Source organism: Arctopsyche grandis, chromosome 6 (assembly GCF_051622035.1).
Source record: "Arctopsyche grandis isolate Sample6627 chromosome 6, ASM5162203v2, whole genome shotgun sequence".
NCBI classification, from domain to species: Eukaryota; Metazoa; Arthropoda; class Insecta; order Trichoptera; family Hydropsychidae; genus Arctopsyche; species Arctopsyche grandis.
This window is the reverse complement of record NC_135360.1, coordinates 25,550,999-25,567,310: the sequence shown is the minus strand read 5'-3', so window position 1 is coordinate 25,567,310 and position 16,312 is coordinate 25,550,999. Positions and strand designations below refer to the sequence as shown.

Sequence of the window (16,312 nt, the reverse complement as noted above, 5' to 3'; positions counted from 1 at the left end):
CAAAAAAATGTCGTCATTTGTCGAACAGTGTTATTTATTAAGAGAAACGCTTATAGTTAAGCAGATAAGTGGCCGTTAGTAGTTAGTACTAGTGTTGCCAAAATATAAAAAAAAATCTAATCAACCAGCCAGACGAAGCATTAAAGGTTTCTACTAATCCTAATTTCTCATGGTAAAACTTGGCTGTTTCCATAAACATTTGACCGCTAATTGGTATTCTTTCTGCTCATTTTTGATTTAACCATTTGAGTATTTACATCCAAATCATCGTATGTTGACATTTTCATACTTTTTCATTTCGAAGGACCTATAGAACTATGACAATCTCTCGCGAATGCCTCTAACTTATTTTTTTATATTTCGAACAGGTATGTAAATCTGAAATATTTTTGAGTTAATAGCAAAGAAAATAATTACACACAGAAAGTAAATGATAATAATTAAAAATACGTATGTTACGAAAAAATTTGCTCTGAATACAAGCATTTGCTACTTCTTCGATGATCAAAAGCGACTGAAAGCATTGACGCAATAGTAAAAGACATTTAAAAAGACAACGAAAAATATTTCTCCCACGATTAGGTTTTACATTACATTCTGATAATTGGCAAGACATCTGCATGAGTGATATCTTAATAGAAAGGGCAATAAACAGCCATGTTTTTAAAACTGTTTAACCTCTTAAAATATTTTTTTTTAAATACAAAAAAAATATCGGATTTTACCTACTTGACAAATTTTTGAAAAGTTATTTTTTATCTATTATTTTTTTCTGTTAACACAGGTGGTTGTATTTATTTTTATTAGACAAACAAAAAAAATATAATTGATTAACATACCTCTTTTAACTTGGGCAGTATTAGCAATTAACTGTGAGATTTTGGTGTTTTTACTAAAAATCCTTAAAAATGAAATTAAAAAAAAACCGTAAGACTTTGGATTGAAGTATGTGTAGCTCAAAATGTTGTAAATTATGTAAGCTATCAACCCTTTAAGGCTTTGCATCTAGCTACCAAACACCCTGTACTATGTATATTTGTGATTATATTGTATTATATTTTTAATTTTTTTATGAAAGTCATATTTCCATATTTAATTTTTCATTTTAAAATGCGTTCATTATTGTTTTATTGTTTGGCAAAGTTTTAAATGTCGCGCTAGATTAGTAATACGACCGTATAAAATATTGCTCAATTTTGATCGCACGTAAATCGAAACAAAACGATCAATTTTATGGTGAATGTACGTACATACATGCATGTTAAAATTATTACACGTGTAGCTAAGATTTAAATCATTGGTTTGTAATATGTTTTCCAGCTTTTTGATTGAGCTTCCTTCTGTAGTATATAATTCAACGGAAGTATGTATGCAGTATTACACAAATCGTTCCGAATCTTAATTTTCCGTCATTCCGAATATCAATTTTTCCTGTAAGATTTGTTATAAGAATTACTATCTTACATACGAATGTATGTACATATATGAGGTCTTTATCAATGTCATTTAAAAATATTATACCACCATTTTCGTCATAAACGCACGCCACCAAAAATTTAATGAAAAATATTTTTTTTATATTCAGTATATATGTATGTATGTATGTATATATGCACATACATATGTATGCTGCGAACTCTTTAGATGGTATGTAGAAGTAGAGAACTCAAAATACCAAAATAAATCAAAATTTTACGACTAATTCTCTAACAATCTAATTAAATATATGTATGTACATATATCTGAGCAATTCTACAGTATTTATGTTATTTTTTGGTACACCATCTTGTGGTAAGAACACACTGAAAAGTGCGGCTTGGGATATGCTAATGGTTCCAGCTGTGATGGGCGTACCTTCATGTCAATGTTAATTCATATGATCTTATTACTTCGACAAATTTCTCCTACATGTCTTCAAATATGGGAATCATCGTTATAAACCATTATCAAACCTACATATGTCAATACAAGGATAAAATATTCCAGCGGGTGAGTTTTGACTAGGATCACCCTGGCAAAGATGCTAGCGTTTTTTTATGCATGTGCTATAAAATAATAATAAAACTATCATAAAAAAAACACGTGTCGCGTACCACTATGTGTTTGAATCTTATATGGATAGGTATATCTTAGATTTCAAAGTTCCACTTTTTCTGAAAAAGTTTATTTTTTCATACCTCCTTTTAGCTTCACTTACGATTACAATTCAGGAAAAAAATTTCCTCTTATCCAATCGTTTTCATACTTTGCCATGTTGCTCATTTTGGTCATCAATATAAGTAAATTTATCCTTCGCCATTACGATGGAGAAAAAAAATCGTTTTAGACGCGTTTGAAATTTGAATTTCAGAAAAGTGCCTGACGTTTATCCAGTTTTTAGTTGTTAACATAGATGGCGGTAGTAAAATAAAATTATCGGTATTTTTATTCAATATAATAATTTTATATACAAATTATAGAAGAGGTATGTTTTTAAAAAACTTTTTTTTTTATGTACATACGTATATATTTTTGTCAATTTCACCCACTTTAGCAACGTTGGATAGTTCGGACAGTTATATTTATATATAGGTAATATGATATTAAATAATTTTTCTTTTATTATTTGGGAGTTTCCCAGTGGCAGCCATCTATGCAATAATTTATCCAACGCTTCAAAAAGTCGCATTTTCCCAGACGAAATCTTGCAAAAAAATTTTTACTTCGCCACAATTGCTCCGTGTTACAAAAAAACGTACTTATGCACTGATTTAGTTTTAATTTTTTGTTAGGTTATTTCGTTAAAATGGTTCGCGTTGGATCACGAACGTAGCCTATGGGCGTTAAGAGAAGTTTTTCGGGAAAATCCCCAACGGTCATCGGACGATGCCCTTTCATTTTTGGTCTTCTTATCTACGAAAGCAATTGACAGTTCACCTGTTTGAGTTACCTTTTTTGTTCAAATCGCTTTGTTTCTAAAGAATAAACCGTGTTGATTTTTGCGCTATATATATATTTACTCTTTCGGTTTGTCAAGTCATAGCCGTCTCTACAACAAAACCTCACACAATACACAATGTATGCATAATAAAAATTACTCGCATTGGCTATAATGTACAATGTGTTTTTAATTTAAACGTTTATATAATATTTAAATCGTTTTAAATAAAAATCTAACATATGATGATTTTTATTCTGTTTTAAATACATACATACAACAATAAAATTACCTAATGACTGGTTAAATTACGCTCACGATAGATACAAATTTAACGAGTCGATTTCCATCCTTCGTTCCGGTCAATGTTCGGGGAAAAACATAAATTTCCTCGTATCGATTAGTCGCTAACATCACTTGATGAGCTTAAAATGCCATAAAAAATTAGATTCAGCTCAAATCGTAACGCTATTTTAAATTGAAACCAAAAAAAATATCTAAACAAATGCCGAATTATAGCATAACAATGTCCTCAAACATTGTCCGCGAATACATTGAACTTTTCACAATATTAATATTTAAAAAATATCGATACGGTAAACCTTGCTATGTGGTCCGTTTAAAAGTAATCACCACTTTTATAATACCACAATTTATTTATACAAAAGGTCATATCAAGTAAATTCAGAGGAAGTAAGTGGTGGTTTTTACTTTTCCTTTGATAACTTTTTGCGATAATTTATATCGCAAATTAAATTTTAATTAAAACCTTTTTGTTTTATCACTTGTCACCACAGATAAAAAAAAATCAATCATGATTCAAGTTAAATGAATAATAAACCGCATTTATTTCAAAATCATTTTAATGTACCTACATATTAATATGAGAAGTTATATTTGAAAGTGGCGGAAGTCCAATTTTCAGTTCCAAAAACATTACTTCAGTTTGACTTATTTCACAAATTGCTATCACTACTTTTTATTCGATATGTCCAGAATCTGGGAAAAGCAGAATATACTTATTACAAGGTCATATACTTATTGGTTGGCCATCAAAAGAAAATTGTCTTAGATGTGGTATTGGGGGGTAAAAACACTATATTTTCATGAATGAATTTGAAAACGTCTGGTCCTGTTATGAACTAAATGTTTTGGTTGTATTGGTTAATTTTTATTCTGATTAAAATTTTCAACACTATATTTCTTACACAATATTTATCATAAGGTAAGATTTTCCACTACTTGCATGCACTTAATTTTTTTTATTAATATAATTAATACGAGTGCTGATAAAATAAAAGAGTGGCCGATTTCTTAGGCACGGCCCTGGCTTCAAGAATGGACGAAAGTTGGACAAATGAAGTGCTGGAATGGTACCCGACAGAATATAAAAGGGCGAAATGAAGGCCACAAGGAAGGTACGTGGACGAAATTAGAAAAATGTGTGGGGTGAAATACTGAAATGGATGAGAGACGAATGGAAGCGTGTTGAAGATTCCTTCAGAGAGGATGGTGAATAACTGTAAATTATGTTGATAGAAATGACTAAATCGACACGGAGCATTTTTGTTCTCATCTGTAGTAACTAATCTTTAAGTACCGTTTTAATAATAATTTCTTGGCAAAATCTTTTCTTAACGATATTTTTCTGGCAGGTCAAAAGTATGGTATACGTATTCAGATATTACATTACTCGGGTATCTAAACAGTTACTCTCGAATTAAGCAAACGATAACGAAATAAAAAATGGTTAAATGGGTTTAGTTGTATAGTGAGTTAAAAACGAGTATGGCGTGGCTTTGGGAAATATGTACATACATATGAGAGCAAGCTGATTGCAAATTTTTATCTAATGCTGGGGAAACACTATAACGGATGACTCACTCAGTTTGCCGTCTTACATGTATGTATATATGTACATATATGTAAATACACATTTTGGTTTTTTCACCAAGTCGAGTCGACGGGAAATACTAACTAACCAGTTTCACGCATAATTTTGGCACCACGTGACGTATGTATGTAATTAATATCGTTTGCATCAGTAGTATTGGCTACGAGATTTTAATTTGGGATCAAGTAGAAGGAGATCCGGAATTTCGTAACCTTTTGACGCGAATTGGATGATATAATCATGACTAATGCCGCACTTTCGCATATCGAATTAATTTGATTCAATAAAAAATATTGCAAAAATGATTCACGTGGTTTGCACTCTGGAAAAAAATAGTTGAAATCGATTTTCATATGAAATCATTTCGCCATTACGTTTTGTAAAGTTTTTGCCGCTTAAATTCAATAAAGGAAAACAAATTCAGTTTAATAATTTAGCTTAGATAGTTTTTTCATAGATGGCAGTAAAATGTTTTATTTGGTTTTATTCCGTAGATTGATTTTTTAATTATTACATTATATTTTTTATGTGGATTGTTAATATATAAGAAAAAATATTTAATTATTTTGATATAAATAATATCTGAATGTTAAATTCTGTATAATTATAATGCAAAAATAAAACATTGGTTATATTTTTAACTAAGAATAAGCTAAAAATGTTACTTATACAAATAATTAAAAAAAAAAAAATATATACTGCCATCTATACCCGCCATCAGGCCCGTCTCGAGGAGCTCGGCCGCCTGTGTCAAAAATGTTTTTGCTGCCTCCCCCCCACCTAATTTATGTTTTAACTATCAAATAACATTTATTCACTTCGAGGAAAAGGATATTATAAAATTCAATACACTATTGTTAATTATTACAAAATATTTATTAAATTTGAAAAGCAGTTAATTACAAAAATCTGGATGAAGAATAAAATTCGAAAATTTGGACGACGAGTGATAAAAGCTGTATTAGTAACATAAAATGAAAATGAAAACTAATGTTAAGATTACTATCGATTTAATATAATATTTCAATTTTAAACAAAAAGGCAACAACTTCGAAGATAGGAATGTAAATATGTACATAATTTAGATAGCGAAAAGGGACTTCAAATTTATATTAATCGCATTCATTTCACAAAATATCATTTCAAAATATAATTTATAAAATTTTCGTGCTTTCATATCAACGTACCCTTTTTTTAAAACTTCAATATCAATATCTTCCGCGAGTTGGTGTTCGATTGATATCGTAGCTAATGAAAATATTCTTGACTCATTGTGGACTTCAAGTAGTTTTTAATTATTTTTTATTTCGAAACAGATCGTTCATTCCCGCCAAATTAAATACTCGCTATCTTGCGCCCTTCATCTAACATTTTTTGGAAATCTCTTTCTGTTCTCAAATTAATGAAATAGGATTTGAATTTTTTTTAACATTGACATGGCATTATTAATATCAATGTTAGGACTTTGGAAAATCTTACTAACAACATTTCACGCCACTCGCATGATGTTTTGTTGGCGAAAGCGCACGTGCTGATCACCCTCGTTGTATGGGTTTGCATTCGAAAATCGTTTCTCGGTACAAAATACAAAACAATACAAATGGCGGCCGTGATAACATCCGGCAAAACATGTAGAAAAGGTGTCGTTTTTACCATTGTTTGCCTTTAAGATTTTTGTTTCACATCTAGAAATAATGAAAGAGGACCCGCGGATTTTTTTTGTTCGTGGACGGCCGCTTCAAGAAATTCGCACATATGGACGGTGCGGTGCGGCTCTCATCTACATATACATATAGTTTGGAACTAATTTGAAAAGTTTAACAGTTTTCAATAAATTTTCTAGTTCCCAGAGCTTTTTTAATAAGAAAAATAACTATTTTTCTTACACATTTCAAATCTGCAATTTGTTCGAAGTATGTTTCTGTCAGGTTTTCGTCATCAAATTCTGAACTTCCAAATATCAAGGCTACCATTTTATATATTTCATTTATACACCTAACATACGGCCAATCCTATCGAAAACTTTCGTGCGATCAACAATAGATTATGTAAATATTGCAAATGTATAAATTGGGTTATGGCGTGATGGTGCGCGCTAAAATTGCACAAATCAACAATGAAATTGCAAATATTCCTTCCGAAGGATGTGAATCTGATCGATACATTACGACATAGTAATTTTAATTTGATATTATACATAGCTTGAAATCAGCTTTAGCTGATTTATAATAATTTTGAAATATTAAAATTAATTTAAAAACGAATCAAATATGTACATACTATGGCTCGTTTTTTACTCGTGAAAATGCATTAACAGATCAGAAGTTTTTCCCTAATTTAAAAAAATGTTTATAATAACTTTATTGAACCTTATAATTACTTAAATGATTTATTATCGTATCGCATATTGATTAGAATACATATACAAAGCATACTTAGGTATGTATACATATTTTCAATACAAATTGTCATTCAGATTGGACTATGAATTTTTTGTTTCTTGTTTGAAATTAAAATCAATGTTACAGAAAATACTTTGAACAGTGATTCAACTATTGACATTAAATATAATCTTAGAATAACATCCAAAAAAGAAACCGCAATTGAAATAGGCGTGCTATGATAAGTACTGCAATACCTTATTTTGAAATTCGTCTTACATAAATGCATTTTTATTTATTTATTTTGGAAAATTTACAGTTTAATAAAATATAAATAATAATAAAATGTAATTATTCAAAAGATGAACTATTCAAAAAATTTCATTCTAGACGATTACATTTTAAAAATATAAATTACATTCTAGACGGGGTAGAAATGCTACATCAATATCACTGTTTCAGCTCGTCCGTTTACAAATGTCAATTTCCAATTCTCCTCTTCGACACTGGCGTTTATTTTGGCTTGAAATTCGGCATGTTAAAACGGCTAGAAGCAAATTTTTTTCTGATAACACAAGAACAATATCCAGGCAATGAAAATGTGTCCGTATATGTCTGGTTCTTATCGTTAATCGCCACCAATTTTCTCATCACCATCTTTTGGACGCAGATTGCATGGTGTCCATTTGGGAAGAGTGTTGAATATTCGCACGGATACTCCGAATCACTCCTGGAAATCAAATTATATAGGAATTAATTATTTGGTGGGTGAAAAATAACTAAGCAACTTAGAATTTAGCAGCCAATACTTATTTATTTAAGAGTCAGGTTAGGTTAGGTTAGTTTAAGTTAGGGTTGGCCGTATTAATTTAAGATTAGATAGTTAGGGTTGTTGTTTATTATTTTAACAGACACCGATAACTGAGGCAGTGAGACTGAAATGAACCTGGAGCGAGGGGCGAGGACCGAGGGGGTTGAAAATTAAGAGGTGGTCAATGTTTGTTTATGAACAACGATCAGGTTGTTAAAACCGGGTCAAACACATTTTTCAGAAAAAGTCAGTCCAAGGGAAAAAAACAAAAATCAGGAAGTCAGTAGCGTCAGCCAGTGAAAGAAAGCCAGTTGAAAAACGAATTCGAAGTTCAGGAGAAAAGCGAGAAATCAAAACACCAGTGAATGTCAGATTTTATCAACGCGTGGTCCGTCGTGAACAAAGAAACGCACGCGGGTGAAGAGTACACTACCGAAAACTATTCAATATGGCAACATTGGCTCTACTTTATCTGTCAGAATGCGTAAAACTGATCGTTTCATTTAATAATTGATCATTTATTTTAAAATCTTATCATTTTGGTTTAATTATTGCTCATATTATATGATTCGTATCTTACATATGATATGCAAGTGTCATGAAAATAAACATGCAGGATAGCGTTATGCAATAAAGTAATATTTTTGGAGATGATGCTATTCAGGTGAATTAAAGACGTTGATAAATATTACATTATTATACATCAATTTAATCCGAATATTCTCTGAATTCGTTGAATTTCCTTTCGAATGTTATCAATATTTATGTATACAAGCAAACGGGAATAAATTTCTGAAATTATGTCGACGAAAGTGATGGACCATTCCCGAATCGCTTAATATCCAACCCAATTGGATTTATATTTTTTTGGCGACTAAAATTTTTGACCTGTTTGTCTTACGAGAAAGTATTGAAAGAGCGTCTGTTGTGTGAAAATAATATTGTTTGATTATACGTATGTATGTATTTATAATATAAATGAAAAAAAAAACCGATATTACTCACGTGCATTGTTCGACAGTTATACCCTGCTTATATTCGCCATGATTCATGATATTCACCCATTTATTTTCTTTGTTTTTTGCCCTTTTTGGGAACAATATCTAGATATTCAAAATTTAAAACAATAAATTAATATAACTATAATTAGTAGTAATATGTACGTACAAATATTATATATCAGAGATATCCTCTGTAGAAGAACATAATTATTTTTTTGAATTCCAATAAAATTTCTTATTTTTCTGATAGAGCTGTAGATTAAGAATAAAAAAGGTAAAAATGGTTAGATAAATCTTGTATGGTTAGTTAAATCTTATAATTCTTCAAACTTTCGATTAAAACATAAAGTAATGTTGCCATTACAGGTTGCCCCAAAGTGACATACATATATGGTTTTAAGCTTGTAAATACACATATAAATTTATAGATTACAGGTTTTTCATTCCAAATTGACCCTTTTTTATTTCAAATTGACCCTCTTTCATTTCAAATAAAACCCTTTTCATTTCAAATTGACCCCTTTTCAATGTGAATTTGAAATGAAAAAGGGTCAATTTGGAATTAAAAACCTACATATATAGATTTGTAACATAATAAATTATATTAGTGGTGACAAATAGTAGGTAGGCTGGTCGCCAATTTGATGAGGATCCGTTTCAACAATGAAATAAGATAAATTAGTAAACTCTGATAGGAAACGATTGACTTCCTGTCACAAATATCAAAGTCTGACCAGCAGCACTGGCGAAATACTCGCAATAAATTCATTTCAATTGAAGTCAAACACGGAATCTATCGGTGGTTAACATTAACTCAACCATCGTGCTATACATGTATACTACTGGCTATTTATCTCCAAAGAAAGAAGAAAACATATGATATTAGATAATTGCATAAGTTCATGTACGTTTATCGCTATAAAATCAACCACTTAATATAAAAACTGGACATGAGCTTATGCAATCAACCAATAAATAAACTTCCGAAACACATCTCTACTTATTTCAATTTTATTTTTTATTTCCCATTTCTACAGCATAAAATTTCGAAATTAAATATATTTCATTAAATATTAACAATACGAATTTATACAATAAACATCCACAGAGATATTTATGGAGAGAAACCCGGTAAATCCTGAGATAGAACAAAAACTCAAGATTTCGTGAGAAAATAGGTAGGGAAAGCTCATTTTGCTGGAATCGTTTCAATGAAAATCAGAAAAATTGGCATACTCTGATAAGAAACGACCGCCCTGGTTACAAACTAAGGTCTGGTCAGCAGAAAGCAGTGTGACTCAAACTCATAACCACACTGACCATAGTAAGATATGTTAACCATTAGTCTATGATGCTGGTTATATGTATTAAAATAAAATATATTATAATATAATACAATATTTTGAAACTTTAGTATTATTAATACAACACGTACCCTTTTAATGGACTGACATATTGGCTCGTCCTCCTCATCACCAGTGTTATCGATTCGTTGTCCAATTTCTACTTTTTCAGCCTCATCCACGCCAAAGTATCCTTCGAAATTATGCGCCTAAAATATCAACACGTTCGATTAAAATTTATAATTTAAGCTTTTTAACCGATTTATCGTTTGAAACTTGACTGCCTTATTCAATTGACTTTTATCAAGTCTAATTATATCATTGTCGTTATAATACATTACCAATTCGCGAGCTCTCAGTCTACCGCTATTCTCTTGGTAATACTGTTGTGGTGATGAAGATTGTGGCATACAAACAACCAATGTCATCAGAGCCTGAAATATTAACAAAATGTTTGTAAATTATGTACTACATATGTCGCAGTTAAAACACTGCCAACAAAACTTATATATAATACAACAATATAATACAACATAATAGCATATACATATATATAAAACAACACAATAGCAGATCAACAAATATCTTCTATATTCTGTGTGCTACCAATGTTTCCGGTAGGGCAATAAGTCTCTGAGCATTTAGCGCAATCTTTTGAAAATTTATTTAATTAATTAATTTTTCTATTGATGTTATATATTGTTTATAAGTACATAACGTACGGGACTGTGCGAGAATAAAGAATAAAAGTTCTCCACGTGGCTAAAAATGTACTTGCATCTTTATTGAGTTTCGCAGTATTAACTCCCACTCAATTAAGTGAATTGTACCAATATTATTATACAACTAGTGCTGTGCCCGATGAAATATCATCGCATGGGTTTATGGCATATTAAGCTATTAATTAAAAAAAAAATTAAAAGAAATGGTTTGGTCTTTTGTTCGATCCGCACGCGGGCGCATTTTTTTCAAATACCTTTTCAATATATTTAATTTTTTAATATGATTATATTAACAGGTTTTTCGTCAAATCGTTTTTCGTTTTTTCTATCGTTTGTCGTCAAAAAAGCTAGAAAATTGGTTTCAAAATAATTATTCTGTTTCGTTTCGTGTGTTTTATATAAATTACCAAATACCAAATATGAAATAATTATTGAATAATGTTTTGTGCAAACAACTAAAGATAAAATACAAATTAGCTACTATTTTTACATCATGACTTTTATTTTAAACTTTTGAAAATATACTATCATTCTTGATATGTATTGTGAAAAATATTGATGACATGATTTTTAATTTAATTTTAGAACTTTTTTAATGGGGAGGGGCCCTTAAGCATGCTAGCCCGGGGGCCCGGCTAGCATATGTCTAGCTAGGGGGGTCGCATATTCCACAATTAACATAATATGTAAGAAATGAGTATATTAGTAAATAGTAGAGTGCATTCGCGACTCACCGAAACGGTCGTCGCATAGGTGAAGCACCGAATCATCATGGCTGGTGGATTTTCAATGGCGAGGATGCTGAAAGGATCGCGTTCGTGTCGTATCAGTGCCGGCGAATGTGACACTGACATCGGTCGAGGACGACGTGATGAATGTCACTGGTTCATTTATATACATATGAAAATATAATCCGGTGACCCATCAGGTGGGTGGGGGGGGGGGGGTGTGGGAGATGGAAGTCCCACCCACAGCACGCACGCGCTAAAATTTTGCACTGTTTGACGCTTTTGGGTCTTGGTCAAGGTTTGTCTTAGATGATAAAATGTTATGAAATATTTCGTTTGCTATACCGGGTTGACATGATACGAGTAAATGCAGACCGAGTAACTCGGACGCTGTAGCTCGAGTCACGACGTAGAGTATATTTTGTGGAAACATTTTTATAAATTACCGGTTGGTTTCGTGAGAAATCCTCAAATTCTTGTAGAATTCAGTGTCAATGTTCCCAGCCAACTCAGCTACATACATACATTAGATATCGCAATTTATTCTCCTCGCCTGGGGCACATATCAATTAGATGGTTTCGTCACCTGTTGCCAGGGGCATCAAGCTCCTCAACCAGATTTTTACTAACTTGGATTTGTTTAATCTAAAATATACGGATCTGGTTGAGGGATTGTTTAATTTTGAGATCGTAACATATTCTATTAGAGTTTTTTTTTCATATTTATGCTAATTTTGTTTTTATTTTGTTCTATTTTATTTTCATCTTATTGCTTAATTTTTTCTTTTTTTTTTGTTTAGCCATAATTACGACTTGGAACTATTCTGTAATTAATTGCGAGTAACGTTCGATATACCAAATAACAGAATCGATTCGAGTGCACTCGTATCGTATCAACCCGATATTAATAAAAAGCAAGCAAGTATATTTTGTGAAATTCATACAAAAGTACAAACTATTTGATAATGGAGTCTTTATATTTGAATGTGGTTGAAGCCTATTTTTCAGTTCCAAAAACACTATTAATATTTGACTCATTTAAAAAAATATATTACTTCTTTTGATTCGATCTGTCCAGAATCTTGGAATTATATGTAGAATAAACGTTTTTCAGGCCTCCATTATTTACATATTATTTAACGCAAAATATTATATTTAATGTTTTGTGAGATATTTCTCTAAATGAGGAAAAGTGGACGTTTAGTAAATTAAAAGGAAGTTAGTTGTGGTTTATACTTTTCCTTTGGTTACTTTTTGCGATAATTTATATACCGCAAATTCTAATTATACCCTTTTTGTTTTATCACCACTTGTCACCACATTTGAAAAAAATCAATCATGATTTAAGTAAAATGAAAAGTAAAACGCACTTATTGTTATTAATCCACAAGAATATTCGAAATATGATTTTTCTAAGTGGAAATATGATTTTAAACGAAAACAAAAAATATGTAGTGTGGCGAGAACACTCTCCCATTAAACATGTTTCAATAGAAAATACTCAATATAAAATAGAATTAACAGTGGGAAAAAATCCCGAATGAAAATATGTACTTTTGACTTTTGATTTGAACTGGACGACTACTTAGAGAGATTTGAAAGCTGAAAAGTACTACAAATGAAATACAAAATATCCAACTATAGATTCCAATATTCATTTTGAACAGGAAATTTACAGATTTTGAGACATCGACCGAATAACACCAAGATATAGAAAAATCGCGCGATTTATAAAACACATATCTCCGAATCTCGAGCCAATGAACGTTTTTTATTACTAGATTCGTGTTCATTGGGCATATATCTATACGAAAAGTCATATCTCGTCTCTGAAACAAAAAAGAAAGTCGTCATTTGTCGAACAGTGTTATTATATAGGTAAAATCACGGCGATAAGCTAACGGTGGTCATTTTCGTATTTTTTTGAGAAATATAAAATGATTAAACGAGATCAGCTTTGTGGTGAGTAAAAAACGAATGTGGTGTGGCTTTGGGAAATACATACACATATGATAGCAAGCTGCAGTGCAACGCTATAGAGCCAAAGGCGCCCCTCGCCTATTTTATTTTAATTTTTTTTATAAAATTTAACAAGAATTCAACGTGTTTTTGAAATATCCAATTGTATATATGTACATATTTACATGTACATAGTACATACGTACATATTACATTAGTAAATTAGTTGCTTGGTTACCTCGTAACTAGTAAGTCCGTTATTCATACAAAATTTTACAATATTTGAATAGTGTAAAAGTGTGTGTGTTTCACAAAATTTAATATTTAAACAGTGTGCTTCATTTGCGGTTAAAATATCGGCCAAAATCAATTATGCAGTGTTTTAATTTGTCTTCGAAAACTGTTGCAGAAATTCTCTTAGCAAAACGATTAAGCATTATCATTTGTTTTTTCGTAAAAAATTAATTTTAAGAACATTTTCATTTTTAAATAATTTAATAGTATCGTATTAAAAATAAGTGGTAATAAAAATGTGCAGAAGAATATACTAGTAATAGAATAGTAATTAGCAAATGCTTCGAACAAAGTGGTCACGGGTTCAAATCTCACTGGTTTCTGCTGCCCAGACCTTGGATTTGTGACTCCAGGTCGATAGTTTCCTATCAGAGTTTGTCAATTTATTTGATTTTTGACAACCCTACCCATTTTCTTGCAAATCTCGAGTTGTCAGCAATCTCGGATTTCGCTTAATTGTTTGAAATGCTGAAAATGTACACATCATTATATCAAATGTATGTAAAATGTTTCTGGCCAGGGAGGCGCATTGGGGTTAGCTGTTAGGCTTTCCTGGTACAAATAATAAAAAATAAATTATGTTTCAATTATGTGTTTCGTTTGAGGGAGCGTTATGCATGTTTTACTTTTAAAACTTTTGAGTTCTGTGAATTTGACCGAGCGAATGAAAACGAAATTTTTGGAACCTTCAAACTCAATTTTATTTCATCGTCTACTAATAGATGGGGAAAAAAATCATCTTTCATTATAATTAGCTTGAAAAAACATTCGGATACGAGATGGTGTTCAAAATCGAAAGCAGTGGAAGCAGTTCACGATCAATAAGAGGACATATGTACTTTCAGTTTTAAACATCATAAAAAACGACCATAATCATCTAATTCACAAACCTATAATAATAAATATAATAAATTAGATATATAATAAATTCTTTTAATCTAGTAAAAAATAATAAAGGGGCGACAAATTCGACACTTGCTAAAGGCGCCAAAAACATTGCTACGGCTCTGGTAAGCTCATTGCAACACTATAGTGGATGAATCACTCGGTTTGTCGTCTTACATGTACATATGTACATATGTATATGTAAATAAACATTTTGGTTTTTTCACCAAGTCAAGTCGACGGGAAATACTAACTAACCAGTTTCACGCATAATTTTGGCACCACGTGACGTATAAATGTATGCAATTACTATCGTTTGCGTCAGTAGTATTAGCTACGAGTTTTAATTTGGGATCAACTAGATGGAGATCCGGAATTTCGTAACCTTTTGACGCGAATTAGATGCCTCCTTTCGCATATCGAACGAATTTAATTCAATAAAAAATATTGCAAAAATGATTCACGCGCTGTGCTCTCCGGAAAAAAATAGTTGAAATCGATTTTCATATGAAATCATTTCGCCATTACGTTTTGCAAAAAGTTTTTGCCGTTTAAATTCTATAAAGGAAAACAAAATCAGTTTAATAATTTAGCTTCGATAGTTTTTTCATAGATGGCATAAAAATGAAAATCATTTTATTTATTTTTTATTGCATATATTGATTTTTATTTAATACATTTTATATTCTGAATACTACTTAAAAATGAATTCACATTTATTATATCAAAAAAAACATTAAATGCGGATTAGTAATACTATATTGTAAAAAATATTAAATTATGTCAATAATATCTGAATATTTAATTCTTTATAATTATTATGTAAAATTAAGATAATTGCTAATAAATTTAATTTAGCAAAAGCTAATAAAAAATGTTACTTATTCAAATAATTATAAAAAAAAATCGTACTGCCATCTATACGTATAGTTTGCAACTAATTTGAAAAGTTTAATAGTTTTCAGTAGATTTTCTAGTTCCCAGAGCTTTTTTAATGAGCAAATAACTATTTTTCATATGCAATTTTTAAATATGCAATTTGTTCGAAGTATGTTTCTGTCAGATTTTCGTCATCAAATTCTGAACTTCCAAATATCAAGGCTACCATTTAATGTATTTCATTTATACACCTAACATACGAGCAATCCTCTCGAAAATCTTTTGTGCGATCAACAATGGATTATGTAAATATTGCAAACGTATAAATTGGGTTATAGCGTGATGGTGCGCGCTAAAATCGCACAAATCAACAATGAAATTGCAAATATTGCCTTCCGAAGGATGTGAATCTGATCGATACATTACGATAAGGCTCTCGATTGTGTTACGCTAACTGCTAGCGTGGAAAAGCCGATTCGCACACACACCATTTATAAC

The 16,312-nt window shown here is 30.8% G+C and overlaps 2 protein-coding genes across 2 annotated transcripts in view; one reads left to right on the top strand and one right to left on the bottom strand.

Moving 5' to 3' along the window:
* LOC143913194 (uncharacterized) overlaps window positions 1–16,312 on the top strand; it is a 328,592-nt gene that overhangs the window by 202,975 nt on the left and 109,305 nt on the right. The gene's annotated exons all lie outside the window — the stretch shown is intronic.
* Window positions 7,082–11,957, bottom strand: LOC143913898 (protein spaetzle-like). Its single transcript, XM_077433948.1, has 5 exons — window positions 11,804–11,957; window positions 10,689–10,781; window positions 10,440–10,556; window positions 9,009–9,106; window positions 7,082–7,922 (listed from the first exon to the last, which is right to left on the bottom strand). The coding sequence occupies exons 1-5, from the start codon at window positions 11,921–11,923 to the stop codon at window positions 7,706–7,708; spliced, it is 645 nt and encodes a 214-aa protein (XP_077290074.1). The 5' UTR covers window positions 11,924–11,957; the 3' UTR covers window positions 7,082–7,705.

Bases quoted from the DNA above. Each gene is read 5' to 3' on its own strand.
- LOC143913898 (XM_077433948.1), bottom strand. From the start codon at position 11,923: ATGTCAGTGTCACATTCGCCGGCACTGATACGACACGAACGCGATCCT. The intron at 10,782-11,803 runs GTGAGTCGCGAA...TTAATATTTCAG, and splicing joins CCTATGCGACGACCGTTTCG to GCTCTGATGACATTGGTTGT. The intron at 7,923-9,008 runs GTGAGTAATATC...TTTGATTTCCAG, and splicing joins ATAACTGTCGAACAATGCAC to GAGTGATTCGGAGTATCCGT.